This window comes from Mauremys mutica, chromosome 11 (assembly GCF_020497125.1).
Source record: "Mauremys mutica isolate MM-2020 ecotype Southern chromosome 11, ASM2049712v1, whole genome shotgun sequence".
NCBI lineage: Eukaryota > Metazoa > Chordata > Testudines > Geoemydidae > Mauremys > Mauremys mutica.
The window spans coordinates 48128261-48151279 of NC_059082.1; the positions used below are offsets into that span (position 1 = coordinate 48128261).

General features: G+C 43.5%; 1 protein-coding gene across 8 annotated transcripts in view; it reads right to left on the reverse strand.

Annotated features, from left to right (window-relative positions):
- Positions 1-329: 329 nt before the first annotated feature.
- Positions 330-23019, reverse strand: part of CRAMP1 (cramped chromatin regulator homolog 1) — a 120932-nt gene continuing 98242 nt past the window's right edge. For 5 of the 8 annotated variants that reach the window (XM_044979755.1, XM_044979754.1, XM_044979751.1 and 2 more), the window contains 8 exons: positions 16775-16856; positions 15842-15946; positions 14413-14591; positions 13621-13701; positions 11178-11415; positions 8413-8577; positions 5439-5584; positions 330-3766 (listed from right to left, as the gene is read on the reverse strand). In XM_044979755.1, the coding sequence (XP_044835690.1) occupies positions 3602-3766; positions 5439-5584; positions 8413-8577; positions 11178-11415; positions 13621-13701; positions 14413-14591; positions 15842-15946; positions 16775-16856 (1161 nt within the window). In that variant the 3' untranslated portion in view covers positions 330-3601. The remainder of the gene's footprint in view (positions 3767-5438; positions 5585-8412; positions 8578-11177; positions 11416-13620; positions 13702-14412; positions 14592-15841; positions 15947-16774; positions 16857-23019) is intronic. The other 3 variants (XM_044979752.1, XM_044979753.1, XM_044979759.1) reach the window with 3 other exon arrangements.

Here is a 23019-nt window from a genome sequence, read left to right on the forward strand (position 1 = left end):
CTTTTATTTTTCTACTTTAAACAAGATGTTAGCTTTCCCCACAGCAGCCCTCGGTACAATCTGTTGAAGTCCAGCATACGATGGGGCATCTGCTAGAGATCTACCAATTCTTAGAGAAAGGTACCTCCCAAGGTGTGTCTACAAGCAACTTCACGAAGACTGGTTTCAGAGTAGCAGCCGTGTTAGTCTGTATCCGCAAAAAGAACAGGAGTACTTGTGGCACCTTAGAGACTAACAAATTTATTTCAGCATGAGCTTTCGTGAGCTACAGCTCACTGCATCCGAAGAAGTGAGCTGTAGCTCACGAAAGCTCATGCTGAAATAAATTTGTTAGTCTCTAAGGTGCCACAAGTACTCCTGTTCTTTTCACGAAGACTGTGTTCTCTATTGATCTGAATTTAAAATTTTGTTTTAAAATTTTCCCCGATGACAAGAAACTTTGCATTGTAACAGCAAAACCCAAGCAAAACAATGTGCAGGGTATCATAACATTCCTGAATCAGAGACCAGATATAGCAGGTGGGAGTATTCTCTGTGCACTGCAAATATCAGGAAGGAGGGGAGAAAAGGAGGGGGCCATGGAGACCATGGGGAGAGGACAGGATGTTCAAATATGTGTTTATAAGAAGATTTTTTTTTTTTAAAAAGGCAGATGCTAAGCACATTTTTATCATAGAATTTCTGGGTGCTAAAAGGTGGCTCTGCCCTATTCTTCATATTTGCCTCCCCACCTAGTGCTCCTGTTCTGCCTTGAGAAGTCCAGGATATTAAAATCTGCTGGCCTCATGGGCCATTACAAATATCCACTACATTGAGATTCATCCTGTAACAATTTTTTTCTTGTGGTAAGGCATATGGGCTGTAGACAGCTCCCTACATTCTGTCGATAGACTCATAAGCAGATTCTGGTGAAATGTCATACCCTTCACTTGCAACAGAGTTGGCATAATCTAGACCCCCTGCGGGGAAGAATGCCTCACAAGATCAATGTGACATCCGTCCTATTATCAATATCTATTTTGGGGGGGACGGGGGAAGGTTGAAGTAACTAAATATACTTGCCAGCATAAGACTACTCAAAATTTAAGACCTAAAAAACCAACTGAAGGTTCAGATTTGTTGCACTTGACTAGAACTTGTCACTTCTCCTCCTTCTACATGTGCTAAATGTCATTATGTTTCAATAATTCACAGGCACATCTATACTAGGAAGCCTCTGTTAGTTAGCAGAAGTATTTCTGGAGAATATAGACAGCATTACTAATGTGGGTAACCAAAACCTGGAGTTGGTGCTTTGAGAAAGACTGGACTGAAAGACATCTCAACTACAACAATCACTGGAAAGATTCAGATAGTGGGATTCTTGGGATTAATGGAAATCCTGGTTTCTACCAAGTCTGAACCCTTCAGAAACAAATATACATGACTAAGTGTAGATCTGGCTGGCAACCTTAAATGTGTTTGTGTTCTAGGACTGTGTGAGACCCTGCAAACTGTGATAGGATTTTAGACCGCATGTTCTGAGAGGAAAGAACCCAGGTGACCTATAGCCAAAGCAGGGAGTTAGCTTATTAGTATGAAATCTGCCCCCCCCCTAATGTGCTGACCCACTGCTTGCTAATTATACAGGTCTGAGTGATGCTGTGAATACTCAATTGTACGAATGCTGTGTCTAACTGGGCAGGTGGTTCCAACATCCCAGAGAAGAATGAAGCAACCAGACACAAGGCATCCTACAGCATGAATCAAAGGAGTGGCCTCCAAGTCTTTCCGCCCATTAGAGAAGGAGGTAAATAAACCTGCTCTGGGTCAGAGTATGAACATCAGAAAACTGGTTACATTCTCTCTTAAAGCTAGAGAAGCACAATGCAAAGGCTATGTCAACCAATATAAAAAATGTCTAACTAGGTGGAGGTTAAGTGACAGGGAACTTCGTATGCCCAATCAGTGCTTTGTGGTCAACATTTTAATAAGACTCCCAGTCAAATGCTTTGTAGGAGTAGGTAGAACTACATCCAGAGCATAGCACAAGTTGAGAAAATGAAGCCCTGCTAATGGCCTTAAGGATAGAGGGGTTTATGTTTGATTAATTAGCAAACAGCTATGTATATAAAAGTTTGAGGTTTATACAGGAAGAGCTCCTCGGAGAGCTTCAGAGCTACCTAAAATAGTCAAGGGGAATCCTTTTACTGGAGGCTGCAGATAAATGCTTTAAAAACAGGCACAGTAAAAGTATTCTTTTCAAGAGTGATGGGAACAGAAATAGGAGAAGGATGTATCCTGAGCTGTTAGAAGCAAAAGGAAAACCATTTATAAAGGAAGTAACGTTACTAGAACTCCTTTGGACCTGCTGATATCAGGACTTGGGTCTTTCAGGCATTAAAACACTATATCATAGAAATGCATAACAGCTGGGAACTTCTGGACCCATAAGTGCCAGGGAGGGACTACAGTGAAAAATGATGCTCTGAGGTACCACAGAGCATCTAGGTAGGCCACGACAGGGTGGAGAGGTCAGATTAAGATGAGACTTGACACTTCGCTTCCTCATTTGAAAGATATAAGATTGTTGAAATCTAACTTAGTTATTTATATCTTTATATGAACATTATTCTTTCCTATCTCCTCTCCCATAAGAATCCCCAATGAGATGCTGGATCTGGCGTTTATATGAAGAAAGATGGTGATATACAGGTTTCCTAACAAAAACAAAACCTATGAAGACAAAGCTTTAAGGGTGATTCCAGGAAGACCACTTTCTGCAGTGCTTCCTCTCCTGGAAAGTAACCATCTTCCAGGGAAAACAGACCCCATTGGAGGTGGTGACCCACTGCACTGTCCAATGTGATAAAGAATCCTGTGTCAGCCTGCTAAAAGGATCAAATAGATTCAGTCAGAAGGATGCTGGCTGTGATGTAGGGTAGGATTTAAAAAAACAAGAAAAATCAGCAGAGATCCTCCCAATATTCTTTTCCACAAAAGAAGAATGCAGGCATCTGCCCCACCGGAATGTTCAATAAACGAGGCGTAGCCAAAGAAACAGAATGTTTTTTAAATTGCAGCACAAGCATCACAGAGTAATGGTGCCTTTCAGGAGAGTGCAAGAAACTTCAGTTTCACTGATTCGACAATTGTGCCAAACAGTACGTTTCAAGATGTGAGTAGAAAAAGGGATTTCCCTCTCCCTCCACCCCTCAATTTCAATGTGGATCCCAAATCATGGTATGTTGATCACCATGCAGAAAAAGATTCAAGTCGAAGAAGTTTCTAGCCATACTCTTGTCCAAGCTTCTTGCCTAGGCCATGCCAAAAGTACAAATCCAGGACCACCTCAAACTCATTTATTCACCATCTTATATCACTGATGCAGACACATCACTCCCTGTAATGTTTCATGTTACATTTTCCGCAGCGTATTGCACATTCTAGGACTTGCAGATACTTCTTCAGACCTCTAAAGACAATGCTGCTCTTCTAGAAAGGCGTGCACTGGTCGACGGCATTTGGACATCAATTGCATACCCTCAACTTGCCTCTCAGATCCAGTACAATAAATTCTACTAAGCTGAACAGTCTCCACCAGCGTACTGGTCTCTTATGCTCACTGTGAGAGGTCTCCAATGGGGGGGCCTCCTCCTCCTCCATCAAAGAGGATTTCCCTACGGGTTGGCTCAGGTATTGACAGCTCCTGGGCCAGATCGTTGAAACGAGATATGTAATCGATGCTGTTCTCATTCATCATGCAAGCCAGCTGGGAATCCACCACCTAGAAGATGGATAGGAAAAAAGAAACCCACAGATCAGCAGAGGTTTGTCTCATTCATTTGGGTTAGAGAGAGTAACATTTGCCTGTGACTACTAAGGGACCAGATAATACAAGCTGAGATCAGGGCCACATAGGAAAGTACAAGATTTTCACCTCCAATTCATCTGTTCCAATGCAGCCCAGCTCAACAGTTATCTGCTGGCTCTTCAGTGGCCTCTCTGAAATGAATTAGTAGCCTCAGTCCAATTTTAGCTGACAAGTGTCCACTTCACAAAAAAATTGATTGGTATGTCTGTGGCCACCTTAGCCAACAGGCTAAGAATGAATGGGACATACCAACACATCTTTACAGCTGACCCTCCAAATCAGCAGTGAGATGCACTGGCAGAGTGATATGGGGAAGCCTGCACAACTGCTGCCTGCACTTGTTTATGTACAGAACAGGTACAGACTTCCTTCTGCAGGACCCTTGATGACAGACCTTTCAAAACACTGTTTTTGTTAAGACTATTATTAAACTGTTGTGGCTGCTCCTCCAACAACATGACAGCTTGCCTAAAGTAACGGCTAACATATCACCTTCTCTTTGAAGGGAATGTTAACTAGATGACTGCACTGAGTCAGTTAAATTCTTTACAAGTACATTGCTATGAGCTCTGAATTAACATAGGCTTGATTCACTCCAGCAAAATCTGGCACAGTCTTTGCTGACAGAAAGTTGGACTGGAGGCTGCAGTGGCATAAAGGTGCTCACTCCCTCACCTCCCTGTCCAGAGTGGAGGCATAGTTATAATAACAGCCAGCGATGTATATTGAATCAGCATAGTTCTGCTGCAGCTCCATGGATCAAGGTATGGAGAAGAGCTGGAATTGAACTCCCTGTATGCTAAGTTCAAAGCATATCGTCTATAGCAGCATTTCTCAAACTGGAGTCAGGCCCCAATGATCAACTCCTCCCCCATCCTCCCTCAACTCCTCCTGCTCCCTCCCAGTGCCTCCTGCACACTAGGGAACAGCTGTTCAGCAGCATGCAGGAGGCACTGAGAGGGAGGGGGAGGAATGGGGATGAGGTGTGCTTGGAGGAGGGGTTGGAATCATGTCCTGGGGCTTCCAGCCCTGCTGATCAACTCCTCCCTCTCCCTCCCAGTGCCTCCTGCATGCTATGGAATAGCTGTTCCCCAGCATGCAGGAGGCACTAGGAGGGAGGGGGAGGAATGGGACATGCTCAGGGGAGGGGGTTGAAGGAAGCAGAGAAGGGGCGGGGCCTTGAGGGAAGGCATGGAGTGGGCACAGGGCCTGGGACAGAGCAGGAGGCTTTGGGGTCCCCAAAAAATTTAAATCAAAATGGGAGTTCTTGGGTTGCTAAAGTTTGAGAACTGTTGATGTATAAAATAGACCTGATCTCCACCAACTAGCGAGGCAGGAGCCATAAGGTTGCTCATAAGAGTTCCACACAGCAAGTCATGCAGAACATACCACCAGTTTATTTTGCATCTTCTGTGTAAATCTGTTTCTCTGCTCTGTTAAATGTAAAGCCTGGCATCTGCCATAAGTATCCCAAGGAGATATAATGAGTAACATGAACAATACTATTAAAAAGGGAAGCAAGCAGTCCCATTCAATGGTAATTATTTCAAGTGCAAATACAGCCTGATGTGATTTGACCACTTACCTCTGCTACATCTGCCAGAGATCGAGACACAAAAGAGTCCCGTGAGTTTCCATCCAGTAGGCTAGGTCCCAATAAGGAGGTGCCACTGGCAGTTCCAACAGGAATCGGCAACATTTTCCGGCCCTTCTCGGGAGAGATGAAACTTGCTGTATAGAGAGGAAAAGCATAAGAACATAAGAATGGCCCTGCTGGGTCAGACCAAGGGTCCATCTAGCCCACTATCCTGTCTTCCAACAGTGGCCAGTGCCAGGTGCCCCAGAGGGAATGAACAGAAAAAGGTAATCATCAAGTGATACATCCCCTGTTGCTCATTCCCAGCTTCTGGCAAACAGAGGCTAGGGACACCATTCCTGCCCATCCTGGCTAATAGCCATTGATGGACCTATCCTCCATAAACTTATCTAGCTCTTTTTTGAACCCTGTTATAGTCTTGGCCTTCACAACATCCACTGGCAAGGAGTTCCACAGGTTGACTATGCATTATGTGAAGAAACACTTCTTTTTATTTGTTTTAAACCTGCTGCCTATTAATTTTGTTTGGTGACCCCTAGTTCTTGTGTTATGAGAAGTAGTAAACAACACTTCCTCATCTACTTTCTCTATACCAGTCATGATTTTATAGACCTCACAATCATATCTCCTCTTAGCCATCTCTTTTCCAAGCTAAAAAGTCCAAGTCTTATTAATCTCTCCTCATATGGAAGCCATTCCATACCCATAATAGTTTTTGTTGCCCTTTTCTGAACCTTTTCCAATTCCAATACATCTTTTTTGAGATGGGGCGACAACATCTGCACACAGTATTCAAGATATGGGCGTACCATGGATTTATTTAGATGCAATGTGATATTTTCTGTCCTATTATCTATCCCTTTCTTAATTATTCCCAGCATTCTGTTTGCTTTTTTGACTGCTGCTGCACATTGTGGATAGTTCTCTGAAAACATCCATTCAATGACTCCAAGATCTCTTTCTTGAGTGGTAACAGCTAATTTAGACCCCATCATTTTATGTGTATAGTTGGGATTATGCTTTCCAATGTGCATTACTTTGCATTTATCAACATTAAACTTCATCTGCTATTTTGTTGCCCAGTCACCCAGTTTTGAGAGATCCTTTTGTAGCTCTTTGCAGTCTGCCTGGGTTTTAACTATCTTTAGTAATTTTGTATCATCTGCAAATTTTGCCACCTCACTGTTTACCCCTTTTTCCAGATCATTTATGAACATGTTGAATAGGACTGGTCCAGAACAGACCCCTGGGGGACACCACTATTTACCTCTCTCCATTCTGAAAACTGACCATTTATACCTACTCTATTTCTTATCTTTCAACCAGTTACCAATCTAAAAGAGAACCTTCCCTCTTATACCGTGGCAGCTTACTTTGCGTGAGAACCTTTGGTGAAGGACCTTGTCAAAGGCTTTCTGAAAATGTAAGTACACTATATCCACTGGATCCCCTTGGTCCACATGCTTGTTGACCCCCTCAAAGAATTCTGTAGATTGGTGAGGCATGATTTCCATTTACTAAAACCATGTTGACTCTTCCTCAACAAATTATGTTGATCTATATGTCTGACAATATTGTTCTTTATTAGAGTTTCAACCAGTTTGCCCGGTACTGAAGTCTGTAATTGCCGGGATCACCTCTGAAGCCCTTTTTAAAAATTGGCGTCACATTAGCTATCCTCCAGTCATCTGGTACAGAAGCTGATTTAAATGATAGGTTACAGACTATAGTTAGTAGTTCTGCAATTTCACATTTGAGTTCCTTCAGAACTCTTGGGTGAATACCATCTGGTCCTGGTGACATATTGCTGTTTAATTTTATCAATTTGTTCCAAAACCTCCTCTAATGATACCTCAATGTGGGACAGTTCCTCAGATCTGTCACCTAAAAAGACTAGCTCAGGTTTGGGAATCTCCCTCACATCCTCAGCCGTGAAGACCGATGCAAAGAATTCATTTAGTTTCTCCGCAATGGCCTTATCCCCCTTTAGTGCTCTTTTAGCACCTCAACTGTCCAGTGGCCCCACTGGTTGTTTAGCAGGCTTCCTGCTTCTGATGTACTTAAAAATTTTTTTAATTATTATTATTACTTTGAGTCTTTGGCTAACTGTTCCTCAAATTCTTTTTTGGCCTTCCTAATTGTATTTTTACACTTCATTTGCCAGTGTTTATGCTCCTTTCTATTTTCCTCTCTAGTATTTAACTTCCACTTTTTAAAGGATGCCTCTTTGCCTCTCACTGCTTCTTTTACTTTGTTGTTTAGCAGCAAGTCAGTGTATTGAACTTGTACATTTGAAGGAGGAGGAGGAGGAGGAGAGGTACATGGAAACCTAGCACAAAGGAGATCTAAAGCCATCTCTCTCCTCTACCTCCTCAGAATAAGAAATTACTAGCATGAGCACTACCAGCAGGCTGCCAAATGGATCAACTAATCACCTTTGCCCAAAGGAGATAAACACATATTACACTGGAGACACTAGCCATACAGCTATTCATTTTTTGAGCTAACTCAGAAAAAACAATTCTCTCACCTCCTTAGAATTATGCACCATGCATACAATGAAACCTACAAGTTCCAAACAGAAGAGCTGGTGGCATCATTTTGCTGTTTTAGCAGAACACTCAAAATGTTTCAACCTAAAAGAGGAGTCTGACTTGCAAAACCTGGCAGACTACAAAAAGGTCTCAGTTACTCGCTCCAAGGTATACGCTGTTGCCCCGTGCCTGCTGAGCAACTTCTATTTCAGGAGCAGACTTCCAAATCTGGGCTGAATGAAATTAAGTCCATCTAGGGGTAACAATTCCAGTTAGAGAGGAAGGGAAAAAGTCTTCCAATGTCCTACTGAGTTTACTCTCTTCCAGGGACTCCCTCCAAGTCAAGGGACTGGGGCTGGGTGAAGAGAAGCTCTTTAGAAAAAATAGGACCATTCCTCCATCATAGTTCTCTGTGTACTGACACTCACAAAATAGGCTGCTGAGAGATGAATCAGTAGAGTCATTGGGGTACCACTGTGGATCATGGCTCGGAGAGGCAATCCAGTTCTGCTGAGGACTGCTGGAGGGGGATGGAAGACTTTTGGAGCTGTCACTGCCATTCAGTTTTGCAGGGGAGAGGGAAACACCTTCATCTGTAAGCCAATGCAAAGAATCAATGACTGAGTCAATTCCGTAAAGCTACCAGGACAACTTCAAGTACTTTGGGGTGTTCAACACATTTTCAGGCAACTGGAAGCAAGGCACTACATAATACTCTTAGTAGTAGTGCCATTGTACAGAGAATCAACCAAGACCAAGCTATTCTGAACTACAATGGCACTACTCAGTGGAATAAGGGGAACTGGATTTAGTCCTAAACCAACTCATCTTAAGGATATTGACTGGTTGATGAAATAATTTAGCTATGGTGCAGTGAAATTTCCCAAGGAAGGAGTGTGATAGTGGAAGGTGGGGATCTGAAAGGCCCAATTTAGCTCAGTCCTAATTGGAGCAGGTGTGTCAAGATTTCTGTGGGAAAAGGAAATAAGATGTAAGCTACTGTCCACACTCATTTAAAGAAACTATAAGCAAACTGAAAATATAGAACCTTTAGAGGACAGTTGGTCAACTAGGTAAGTGGCACAAAATCACCATAGTGTGAAAGATCATTTGATGCTGTATCCATTGGGTGTTGGGTCTCTCTATAGGTTCTCTGCTAGTAGGTGAAGAGGTTTAGGCCCTTATTGACCGCCAGGTAAATGAGACCTGACCACTCCTGCATACCCAACAGGGAGGGATTCTGATGTGCAACTGGGACAGCCTGACATCGGAAAAGAACACCAAGTTGCTCAGAATTCAGATCCACAATTCTTTTTTGAAAAATTCCCCAAGATGTAAATTTTTAAAAATTGATGTCAACATTTTTGTGTGTAAAGAATATTGTTTTTAGAAGCATACACCGTTACATCGTAAAGCATGTTCACAAATGAGAAACAATACAATTATTCAATCTAATGCAATACTTTAAAGGTGAACTGCAAATCTGAACAAGCAGAGTTAATCCCAGATTTGTATGCTAAGTATTGGTGGGTGCTTAGTCCTGTGGGAGGTTTTGACTGACTTGTTTTAAAACTGCATCCCCCACTTCTCAGTACATGCTGCAACTTCATAGATAATTTACTAGATCAGTTACACTATCCAGCTCCTTACAACCCAACTCATAATACTTCTGGTATCCGCGATATCCAAAATTTGAGTTTCCGGCTCTGACACTGACTTTTTGTGGGGTCTTGGGCAACTCAAATTAGTATGGCATTTTAAATGACAAAAAGTGATGTGATGGGGCTCTATGTTCGTTTACATCAACATTTCTACATCAACTTTGCTCAGCTGACCAGTAAAAGAATGTTTTAAATGTCAGTCCTACAAAGTCACCCTGGAAATGGCTCTTTCCTTCTTCTGTAACCTCAAAGATACTAAAGATGATGTAGGTCAAACTATGCAACCCCATTGACCTTTATTACCGATGAAGATGCAGGAGAAGTAAAGAACCCACTTTGAGTCTCAGCTCTCAAAGTGAATTTGCAGACTTGAATTTAAAACACATTTTTCCTGGTAAACTGAGCAAATTTTACCTGGAAATACTGACACACAAACATAGAATTATAGACGTGCACGATGAAAGGGACCTCGAGAGGTTATCAAATCCAGTCCCCTGCCCTCAAGTCAGGGCTAGTAATAACTAGACCATTCCCGACAGGTGTTTGTCTAACATAAAACACTGTTTCAATACTCTGTATTTTTACAGAGTAATATTTTAGAGCAGAAGTTCACTTTAACCTCTGTCTCAGTTTTTCCCTATCTGTGAAATGGGGATAAATGTTCCAGTCGCTTGCATATTTATTACTTTAAGAAATCGCTTACATATGAAAGTCACGGTATAAGACCACCAAGGCCATGTCTCTGCAGGATTAAATGAAGGACAGGATGACAATATTTAGGCCATGTCTAAACTAGCACCTATGTTGGCAAAACTTTTGTCGCTCAGGGGTGTGAAAAAACACACCTCAGAATGTCATAAGTTTTGCCGGCATAAGCGCGTTTGTGCACAACACTCTGTTGGCGGGAGATGCTCTCCTGCCAACATAGCTACCGCTGCTCATTAAGCTGGTTTTATTATGTTGATTGGAGAGCTCTCTCCCGTCAGCATAACGCAGCTACAGTAGTGCTCTTACAATGGCACAGCTGTATCTGTGCCGCTGTAAGCTTGTAAGTGTAGACATGGCCTAAGTTAAAAAAAAAATTTCTTATGAAGACCCATGGTATCACTGGTCAAAAGGGGCTGTCTAATTCACTTAAGGAATATGTAAGGAGCCATATTCCCTCCTCATGTGTGTCTACAGGGTTACCACTGAAATCAATAGGTAACCCACAGGGAGATCAGAGAGAAGATTTTGGTCCTTACTATTTTAGTAAGCTATGGAGGACACTGCTGCAGAGCTGTTCAGTAAGTTCAGAGAGCTACCAAAGCTCTCTGCTAGGCCAGCAACAACTTAAATGTACGTTAATTTAAAATGCACAGTCAGACTTGTTAAGAAAAAGGGGAACTACACAATTTAACTTCTCAAAGGATATCATTAAATCCATGACAATGCTGCCTAATAAGGGTTTTTCTGATATTTAGAACATGCTGCAGTGAATAGCATTTTTCTAACTTTAAGTCAAGATAAGGCATTCTCATTACTAGTCTTACTGTATTGACCAGAGCTGATAGCGATTTCGATGATAGAGTCGCTTATTTGAGTGGCAGGTTCTCCCTGAGAAAGCACATCTTCAGGTGGTCCAGGAAGAGAGATATCCAGCAGAGCAGAGACGTTGGGAGGACACAGATGGGTACTGGAGGCCTGTGATGGAGGAAGCGGAGGAGTGGAGAGACCATTCTGGAGAGGGGTCTTGGACAGTTCTGACAGAGAAAGGACTGATGTGTCCTGCTGTAAGAGTCACAGAATGAATGAGTCACTAGTTTGCATAGAACTTGGACACTTCTAAAAGTTACAACAGACAGATTATGTGTTGCGGAGATCCTGAGCATTGGGTTGAAAGAGAAGAAAAGCTGGATGCAACAGAAGCAGAATAAAAATCAAGCAGAACAGACTCCTAGCATACTCATTCCACCAGTCCAACTACCTGATGAAATATTTTTTTCATACCAAGAATAAGAGATCTACAGGTTCTATGCTCTGGACACCTATCAAAAACATAAAACCATACAAAAGGACAGCCCACAAGCATACTCATCCCACTACTCAGCCCATACCCCCCTCAATAGTTTGACAAAAGTTGGGTTTTGCATCACACCCAAATGCAACTGATTTAAACTAGAGCATTTCCAAAACCTTCTCTTAACTCTCTCACTGGTTTCAGTTGTAGGAGTTCCATTATACTACAAGACCATTCTTAACAGCTGAATATTGAATCAAGCTTTTGTCAGCTGAGAAATATGCAGCTGCTTGGAAATCACCTCTGATTTAATAAGACTTATTTTTCTTGACTAGACCCAGTGTCCCAGAATGGCTTTCCCCTTAGTAACGCTACACCCACAGGGGATGATCACTTCAGTACTATAAGCATGTGGAATACTACATGGCCTAACAAGTGGGAAAATAAAGACCACACTCCCTGAATTTCAAGTAGAAATTTTTCCCAATTTACAATCCCTTTACACCCCACCACCAGTATATACATCTGGAGGACTTCTGTAGCCAGCAGGTTCCACTCCAAAAAAGTTATCCCTACACCTTCTTCCACTAAAATAACTGGAGTTTCATCATTAAGTGCTCCCATATATGTCCTTGAAGAGTGTCTCAACATCACATTTGAAGTTGCATTAGCCACCAGACTGGTCTGAGGTTATAAAATTAACACCCATCGAACAATCCTTGCTTCTATAATTAGCCATGAGTTAGACACAAAGCAAAGTGTTTCTCTTAAGAAGATATTGGTTATGCAACTATTACTGTCATCAAGATTACCTATTGGATAATGTTCCTCCTGCAGTGATACAGTGACAGCACTGCCAGAATGCATACTTTACTCCTGGGGGAATTCTGTATCACTGCACAATGCAGAATTTGCACAGAATTAATGTTCTGTGCAGAATTTCATTCCCCGCCCTCCACAGAATTGATGCTGAAAAGCTGCTGGCTGTCACTAGCGGCTGCTGGACCCAGAAGAACCTGTCTCTCCAGCTCACAAATACAGGACAGCCAGCATGTCCTAAAAGAAGGAGGCAGCATGCAGGAAATCCATACGAGCCTGAGATCCAGCCTCAGGCTGTTTCTCTCTCTGGATTCTTGGGCTCTGGTAGGTAGGGGGTGTCCCGTGGCTGGGCTCTGGGAGTAGGGGGTGTGGGTGCCTGAGACCAGAGGGGCAAAGTCCCCCCCCCATCCCAGATGTGCCCACTTGGTACATGTGACACACTCACATTGAGGCACACAACGAAAACATAACAGAGAAACAGGAACTAAGTTGTTGTAGGGGTTTCTTTAACTCTCTACTCGCTGGGGGAATTTTTGTTTTGTTTTGTTACAGACATACTTGCTGACAGGTATTTTGAAATAAATTACTAAAATAACTGAAACTAGTTTGATTATATTATGTTATTTTGGCAAATAAAATATGCAGAATTTTTTTTATCGTGCACAGAATTTTTAATTTTTTGGCACAGAAGTCCCCCAGGAGTAATACTTATTTCAGTTCCTGGGGTCTACTTTCCCTTCAGACAATGTTTAAAATAGAATGGTGCAGTATAAAGGTACTTGTTTGCTTTGCTAAACACCTCCACTGTACCAGTCAATGCACAAGTGCAGCATTAAACAAGATCGGTTTCAGAGATCAGAACTTGTTAGTTTCACTCTGCTCTTCTGCTCTGAGTAGTATAAAATCACAACATAAACAGCTGTGCACAGCAAGGTGAGAGACTTCCCTTCCAGCACAGTAACAGTCACAGAGAACAATTACCCTGATGGCTGTAGGAAGAGCCATATGATCTGCAGACTATTTCTACAAGAATGGTTAGAAAATGGGGGCATGGTGAAAAGGGGGCCCTGGAATATGAGTCCCTAAATGATGCTTGTGTGAAGAACATCACTACTATAAACTTCATGCAGCTGCTGTTTGATCAGCTCGTACTGTACCTGGAATCCATCAGGGACTGTTTCCTGCTCTTGCTGCGTGGGTAGGTTAATGAAAGGAACCCGACACCTACTGTTTGAACCCTAGAAGTGCAAAAGGGACTACATGAGTCACACTTCTACACCAACTATAGCAAACTGAGCAGGAGCTACAAGAGACAAGCACATGTTGCAAGGATGATCATAATTTCCCCCCTTATCCTCTTTTCTAAGATGGGATCTCAGGGATACTGCTCTCTCCACTACCTCCCTGGGATGTGGCAAACACTGACACCTGTTCTAGGTATGGATAAGGGAAACAGTAAGGGCCATCACAGCTCCCACTTATAAAGTGATCTCCTGAAAGAGGATGCAGCTGGAACCAGAACGCAGGCACTTGGAGACCCCTGTGAATATGCAGTCACGGTAGGAGAAAGCTGCTCACTACTAGCACTCTCTTGTTGTGCCCACAATTCCTTTACTCAATGCATCTTTCTCAAATGGTGCCTTGCCTTTTGGTTTCAGATTTCTGAAGTGCAGATCGAAATTGCATGGCTGTAAGACTGCCTACAGGATGGAAACCTATTTTCCAACACAGCAGTGCCCGTTTCCCTAGATTCTCCCCACCAGGTCCTGAACACCACACACCCACCAATCCACTCCGTCCTGGGCTAGGCTTGCTCTGAAAAATGCATCCAGCCAACAAGCCTCAAGAGGAAGCTGACCACAGAGTCACAATTAATACAGGGGCTGGCTTTTTGCACAAAACAAAGGAGATGATGAATGCTTTGACAAGCCTATTCAAGAGATACTGACCCCTGCTGTGCCGATGGAGCCTCCGTTCTGATCTGCCTCGGCCAACTCCTGCCCCGTGACCACTGCAGTCACACTGTCTGGTGACAGCGGAGACACACCTGACAAGCCCTCAGAATCCAGGACAGGCAAGGGGCTGCCAGGGATAATACCAGCACTTTTAGCTGCCAAGTCAATAGCACCTTTAGTAAAATAGAGAGAAAAGATATTAGAGATCTTTTCTTTCATTGACTGGCCATCTCTCCTATAAATATCTTTGTGGAGGAATTGAATCAGGCCATGTAGATAAATCTTAACGTAAGCATAGAGATGCAGAAGTGGTCATATTAGTTCAGATCCTGCAGACATGCTGGTTGTCCATATTTAGGAGGTGCAGCATTTTTAGCAAAATATTTATCATTTTTCCACTCCGTCCCCTTAAGGCACTCCCATTGTACTGCATTTCAGTGGAGTTTAAAAGAGGTATCCCTATTTTTCTCCACAAATGTTCCTAGTAGTATTTACACGTCAGATATGCTGTTTGTCCACCTGGTTTTAAATTTTGCTGTACTGTAATGCAGTTGGTTGTGTAATTTCTGGGAAGTGCCTATAGTTTGAGAGAGGTGCTATAAAACCAACATAACAGTCTCATCTAGTACCTTGCTTCTGGCTGTAGCCTAGGCTTGATATTTGTTGGAGCAAAAACCCATAATGAACTTGGTCAGCTGTGTTATTCTGCATGAGGGAGGAAGATTTCTCCATATTAGCTGATCAGCTTATTCTCTGAGGCATAAAGTTGTGCTCTGCATTTTAACTTGCACAGGACACAGCGTTTAGGAAACTTAAGCTTATGCAGCTCTTTCACAACCCCTTACTTGCAACATTTAACTGTCTCTTCCTGTGGCAGAGAATTCCCCAGGCCAACTGCACACAATATGAAATAGGATTCCTGGTTACATGTTCTCACTACCAGTTCATTTAATTAAGGGACATGTTCTTTTGTTATGGGGCAGGGTAGAAAAGGAGGGATTGGTGAGGTCCCCTCCATACCCAGTATTCCAAATCTTGTCTTGGTGGATAAACTATTAGGGATTAGAACAAAATGTAATATACATATGCAGAGCTGAACCTGAGCCACAAAGTCTGTATTCTAACTTTCCCCAGAGATCAGGGCATCTATGATGCTGGGTCTGGTGCAGAGCCATAGATACATCCATTCATCCATATGCCAAGTGTGAGGATACGAGCATGGTATGTGATACTAATTTGGAGTTTGTCATCATTGCCCACTCTCCTTCCCTACAGCAAATCTCTCCACACCTATTGTGGTGCAAACTGTTTTTATGTACAGCAAAGTATATATAAAAGCAAGCAACACATTTTTAAAGGCACCAAGGATTTGTACCTGGATGCAGGAAATCAAAATATGCCACTTTTATGAGGAGAGACTTACTGGACAGGTGATTGGTAGCTTGTGTTGGAAGAACCTTGGGCACAATGGGTCGAGAAACTGCAGTTTTAGTCAGTGAAGACTGGATTGGCCGAAATGAACCTCTCCCTAAAGAGTGAAGAATTAAGTCTCAGAAGGAGCCAAAACTGAACATCTTCCTTAAACCAAAACACAACAGTTAAATGGGAGCAACATTAACAATCAAGAGGCAGAGGGAATTCTACACAGCTTCCAAACTAAGCTGACACTGAAAACAGTGATGAAATTAAGACTTCAAATAGTAGCAGCACAAGCTAATCAGCAGTTCACTGCCAGGCAAGGCAATGTCAATATTGCATGTAACCATAGCTGCATGCCATTATTTCCAATTAAAATAACCTTGAGGTTCTAATGCTAATTTTGAGATCCATGGTGGGATGCAAATTAACTGGTGTCAGTGCTATATTCATGAAAAGGCCAGAGGGAAAGGCCAAATGGCAGACAAAATATTGGTCAGTGAATCTATTTCACCATATGAAATTCACATAACATTCTGACGCTAGACAAAGCCTAGCGTAAAGTTGAGTATGACTACTCTCTAAGGAAAAGAATTCCTGGCTCAGTATTTTCACCCACAAATTCTGTTTCTTTATATAGAATTCCATGGAACTGGGGTTACGAAAGGAGAGAAACTGAGGAGAAATTTTTACAAGCTATGTAAAAATCATCAAGAAGCAGAAGCTTGTCACCCCATGGGACATGACTCAACTAAACTGGTGAATGGTTGTGGTTTTGAAAGGACTTCCCCCCCCCCCCTTTTAAAGATTATTCCCTTACTCCTCACCACATACAGTGGTAAGAGAGCCTTTCTGATTCATCCCAACGCAGCATCAGCTCAGAACTTAATATTTCCCCACTATGGATCTTCATTCTGTACTGCAGAAAGGGCAGACGCACCTGTTATGGAAGAGTTGGATAAAATGGAGAAGGAGCAGACATGCTGGGACGGATTTCCCGATGGCCTGGGGAGCAGTGTTCTCTGTGTGGGGGAGATAACAGACCAAAACAAATTTAAAAACAGCACAAAGTGAGTTGGTTTCATATAGTGCCCTTTGCAGTTGTGATGCCTTATGGAATAAGGAGTTGAAATCAGTACAGCTGAGACTGTGTGTGCACACACCAGTCAGACACAGCAAGAACCCTTTCTGCTTCTGTCTGAGAGGAAATGTAAGCTACATGCCTCTTCTTTCTCTGCAAAGTACCATGGCATTGAACTTCCATCTAGACTACCATCCAGAGATAGATGTGAAGTCAAACTCAGCTCCTGTCTCACTGTTAGTACAGCAGTCTCCAAGTCCCCTAGAGCAGGGGTTCTCAAACTTCTTTTTTCACGGACCACTTGAAAATTGCTGAGGGTCTCGGTGGACCACTTAATCATCTTTCCAAATGTTGTTTGTACCGGTAGCTAACTATTGTAAAGTGCTTTGGATAAAAGTGCTATTTTTTTGTTCTACAAATAAAAGCCCACAACTCATTTTAATATCAGTAGTCATACCTTTCTAATGCAATGGATGTGCCCTCTCTCCTCCGCCACGGCAGCCACAGAGCTGAGGCTGCGGAGGAAGGGGGTCTTTCCCTCTCTCACAGCAGCCACAGAGCTGAGGTTGGGAAGAAGGGCCATCTCTCCTCAGCAGCTGCAGCCCTGGAACTGGGGAAAGTCGCCTCTTTCTCTGCCCGCTGCAGCCCTGCACATCCCAAATTCCTCTCATCCCCTCTTCTCACCCCACTGCTCCCTCCCACCTACCCCTTATTCCCCCCAAGGCCACCACCTCACCTTACATGTGCATCTTCTCCAGGGTTCAGGCATCTAATTAGTGGAACCATGCCTGCACAGCTCCACTAATTAGGTGGGTGGCCCTTCATTCTCTTGTGTGAGGCCGCCCAGGAATGCACCTTAGAGGGAATTATCGGCGGACCACCTGAATGGAACTCATAGACCACAATTTGAGAACCTCTACCCTAGAGTATTACACTGTAGTGTCACCTTTGAGCATGGGCACAAGCTTTTGTGTGGGATTTGATCCTCTGTCATGGTTATTAACTAAATGATAATGAATGACGAAGGAAACTACATTCAGAAATTTTAAAAGATGGAATTGTATGGAAGAGAACATCTCACTGAGGCCCGTCAAAAGCAATTTCTTAGGCACAGGAGACCTCTAAGACAGAGCATGGACTCTCTCTTCTTGTCCCTTACATATAGCTAAGGGGACTAAAGAGCCCCTGGTCGCATGCTAGCATTTCATAAGACTTTTTCAAACAAATGTCAAATATTTTTTCCATTTTCTTATACTTTGTTGTTCCTGCCAGTTACATCAGCCCTGAGTCTCCCCCTCCCCCCACCATCTATGCTTTTATAATCACATTTTCCTTTTTGGCTGGGATTTGCAGGGAGCTTTAGAGAAGCCAATGATAACCACCTACCAGTGAAATTCAGAAGGAACTGGACACCTTGCTCCCTTCAACCCCACTGAAATTCCCAGCCTTCATTTTTAAATTAGTGCCCCTTTGAATTGCGTTCGTTTTTTCTGGTATATCTGCCTCCCCCGCATTCTGTAGACATTTCAAAAACAGTCAGTGGAAAGACAAATTGAAGATCTTGTTGCAATAAAGGAATGAGACAGCAGGATTCCAAATGACACAAAAGATAAAAGTCTGCAGGACTGAGGTATAAAGCAGAATCCCAGTTAGAATATTCCATTTGTTCCATTCTTCCAGACCAAGTATGTTTTTGCTTTCCCAACCTCCCTGCCATGTGGCTACACTACACTGTTACTGCAGCTGCTGTTGCTGAGGCAGGAATCTAACCAGGTTAGTTATTAAAGAGGCCAAAAGAGAAAGTTACTTACCTTGTGCAGTAACGATGGGTTCTCGCATCCCCACTATGGGTGCTCCATTATAGGGGTGTATGTGTCCCTGTACTTCTAATCAGAAACCTTTGGTACCAGTCTCTGTTCAGCCTGCACATATTCTCTATCCCCCTCCCTCTGTGCTCTGCCTCGAGGCTAATTAGCGCTGCACGGGTGAACCCTCAGGTCCTTCTCTATTCTCAAGTAGAGAGGAGGAGGGAGGTTGTTCAGCACCCATATGGACACACATCTTGAAGAACCATCATTACTGCACAAAGTGAGTAACTTTCTCTTCTTGAGTAGTGTTCTATGGGTGCTGCACTGTAGGTGACTCCTGAGCAGTATCCCCAATGGGAGGTTGGGGCTTCGGAGTCTAGTTTGTTATGGATGATAGTCTTACGAAGCTGAAGATGGTGTCAGAAACAGTCTACAGTAATCGCAGTGTTCTGCGAACGTATGAGAAGATGCCCAAGTCATTGCTCTGCAGATTTCCAAGATAGGGACATTCTTGAGGAAGGCAACCAAGGAGGAAACTAATCTTGTGGAGTGTGTGTGGATTCCAGATGGAGGTACCACATCGCAAACATTACAGGAGTGTTTAATACAAGTTTGAGACCCATTTGGAGAGAGTCTTTGGGCTGATATTGCTGTGTCTTTAGACCTTTATGCAATGGAAAGGAAAAGCTTAGGAGATTTCCAAAAGGCCTTCATCCTGTCCAGATAAAAGGCCAGAGCTCTCCTAACATCTAGCATGTGCAGTATAGCCTCACTGTGGCATATAAAAGGTCAGAAGGTGAATCAGTTGGTTCATGTGAAAAAAGACAAGGTCACCCAGAGGATGAACTTTGGATAGGGCCAAAGAGTAACCTCATTTTTAAAGAATATTATAAAAAGAGTGGTGCACCATTAGTGCCACTATTTCCCCTGTTCTCCTTGCCGAGGTGAAGGCTACCAGAAATGCTGTCTTCATTGACAGGTATGTGAGTGAACAAGTGACCATAGGCTCAAAAGCACGATCTAGTGAGACTCTTTAAAACTAGATTTATGTCCCACATTGCAGTGGGATGCCTGGGTTGGGGAATGAGGTTCACTATGTCCTTGAGGAATCTTTTTGTAGTTGGGTGGGAGAAAACTGAATATCCCTCTACTTGTTAACGGAAAATCACTGTGGCCACCACGTGTACTTTGAGCGAACTCAGGGACTGACTGGCCTGACCTCTTGAGGTCAACACACACCATGGGAAGGGTAGAAGATGCCAGGGTAATTTGTCTGGAATTGCCCAAACCTGAAACCTAGTTTGCTTCTGCAGGTAAGTATGATAAGTAGTTGATTTTCTACTGTGTAGCAGCACTTCCTGTACCGCCATGGAGCAGCCGCATTGTGTGTGTTGGTACCATGAAGAAGCCAAGCCTTGAGCTAGGATATCTGCATATTGGGATGGAGAATGTATCCTTCGTTCTGTGAGAGGAGATAAGGAGTGGGTTGAAGAGAGACTGGTGGACACACTGCAAGCTGTGACAGGTACAGGTATCATGTTTGTCTCACTCAGGTGGGAGCAATCAGGACGACATTTGCTTTTTCCCCTTTTTATTTTTAACAGGACTTTCAACAGCAGAGGGAATGGAGAAAAGGCATATAGAAGGTCCTTGTCCCATGGAAGAAGGAGAGCATCCCATAACAAGTGCTTTCTAAGGCCAATCCTGAAGCAGCAGTGTGGGCACTTCCTGTTCAGTTAAGTAGCAAACAAGTCTATTGTCGGTGTCTCCCATTGATAGAATATGCTGTGGAGTTCTGCTAGGTTCAGTTCCCATTTGTGGTCATGTGAGAACTTGTGACTCAGTGTCCGCTGTTGCATTCTGCATTCCTGGGAGGTAGGCAGGCTGCTGATATTAGAACATTGTGGCAGATGCACCAGTTCCAGAGCTTTAGCGCTTCCGCACACAGGGAAGCCAATCTGGCACCACCCTGACAATTTAGATAGTATATGCACACGATGTTGTCTGTCATGACCTTCATGTCTGTACCTCTGATCAGTGAAAGCAAGTGTTCGGAGGTTGATGTGGAGAGTCACCTCCATGGACGACCACTTGCCGAGTTGTGAGGTTGTTGAGATGTGCACCCCAACATATGAGGGATGCAGCTGCAATGAGAAGTAATGTCGGGATTGAAAGTTGTGTGAACTTTGCATGAACACCAATGCAAACATTTGTTGGGTCTTTCCCCCAATCCAGGGAGTGTTTGACCGTGGAAGGCATCGAGAGAGGTTTGTCTAACCTTTCTGTCTGTTTCACCTGTAAACCGAACTGAACCCTGTCTACAGACATCACATGTGAAGTCTGGCATGATATATTACAAACATGCCAGCTGCCATGTGTCCTAGAAGCTGGAGGCAATGTCTGGCTGATGTTTGTGGACTAGTTTGAACTGTCTCTATGAGCGTTGACAGGCTGTGAAATCCATGTTGTGAGAGGAGCGCACTCACATGCAGTGCACTGAGATCGGCCCCTATAAACTCCAAGTACTGTACCAGAGTTAAGGTTGACTTTTTGATGTTGATTTGTAGTCCTAGCTTCATGAATAACCCCATTGTCCTGTGGGTGGGCCATAGGGTGTCCTGAAGGAGCGGGCCCCTGAAGAGACAGTCATCCAAGTATGGGTAGATCATGATCCCCAAGGTGCATAGGTGAGACGCTTCTGTGAAGAATACTCTGGGACCCAACAGAGGCCAAAAGGGGTACTCTATACTGGTAATGATCCTGACCTAGGGTAAGCCAGAGGAATTGTCTGGGAGATGATAGAATCGATATGTGGAAATAGGCATCCTGAAGGTTGAGAGCTGAGAACCAATCTCCTTATTCCACAGATGGAATAATCACTGGTAGTGTGACCATCTAGAATTTTTTTAGCCTTCACATATTTCTTCAATGCTCTAAGGTCCAGTATGGGTCCCCAACCTCCCTTTTTCTTGGGGATCAGGAAATATCAGAAATAAAATCCTTTGCCTCAGAGATGTGCATGAACAGGTTCTATGGCTCTTAGAGATGGGTGATTTATTTCCTGTCTTAATAGTCTCTTGTGAGAAGGATCCCTGAAGAGAGACAGAGAGGAAGACTAGAGAGGATGGAGGAAGGTGAAGTGGACATGGGAGATAATTTCCAAAACCCATCTGTTGAATGTTGTGTTCCCAGTTCTGATGGAATAGAGCCAGACAGCATCCAAAGGGAAGTGAGAGGTCGAAAGAACTGGTGTTGTAGAGTGTGGCATCAAAATTGGTGTTTTGAGGTGGAAGGCTGTGACATGGAGGCCTGATGGTTTGCACCTGATGGTTTGTGGCTGTAGCACTGTGATGGGTAATTGGGCGGGCGTGACTTCTGTGATGGCTGAGGACTAAGTTTCCCTTTTTGTCTGGGCATATAGATCCCCAGCAACTGAAGTGTGACTGTGGAGTATTTCAGAGTGTGGAGTGCGGCACTGGTCTTGTCCACAAACAAACAATTTCAGGCCTTTGAAGGGGAGGTCCTTTGAAGGGGAGATCTCAAAAGATGCAGCCACGACACTTGTTGCATCACGACTACCGTCAAGATCGAACAGGCTGCAGTTTCCACAGAATCTAATGTGGTCTGGAGTGATGTTTCTGTATGATGGCCTGAAACAGATCTCTGTGTGACTCCATCAGGTGATTGATAAAGGCATTAAGCTTCACGTAACTTGTGCAGTCATATGTGGCCGCTAAGGCTTGGTAGTTTGCAACTCAAGATTGCAAAGTTGCAGAAGAATAGGCCTTCCTCCCAAACCAGTCAAGTCTCTTCCGATCCCTATCATAAGGGGTGGGTTTTGAGTAGTGCTAGTGGCCATGGGAGTTCACCGAATTCACCATGATGCAATTAGGTGGCGGGTGGGAGAAGAGGACATAATACTTCTTGTTGGCCCATTTGCACATTTGTTTGGCCGATGCTGGTGTTTGCCACATGAGTTTGTCTGGATCCAAAAGTGCCTCGTCAATGAGGAGGGAGATCTTTGAGGAGGAGGGTGTATATAAAATGTTCAGCAGCTTATGGTGGGTGTCTCTCACCTTCTTGAGAGGGATATGTAATGTATCTGCACCCTCTTTTTAAGATCCTGAAAGCACCTAAAATTGTCTGCCAAGGAAGGAGGAGGTGACATCACTGCCTCTCTGGAGAGGAGGAAGTTGATGGTGTGGTCTCCTCTTTTAGCTCAATCTCCTGTTATTCGGATATTTCCTCAGGAGGTGCTGAGGCTCTAACTGCAGAGGCAAAAGGAGAGCGCCTCAC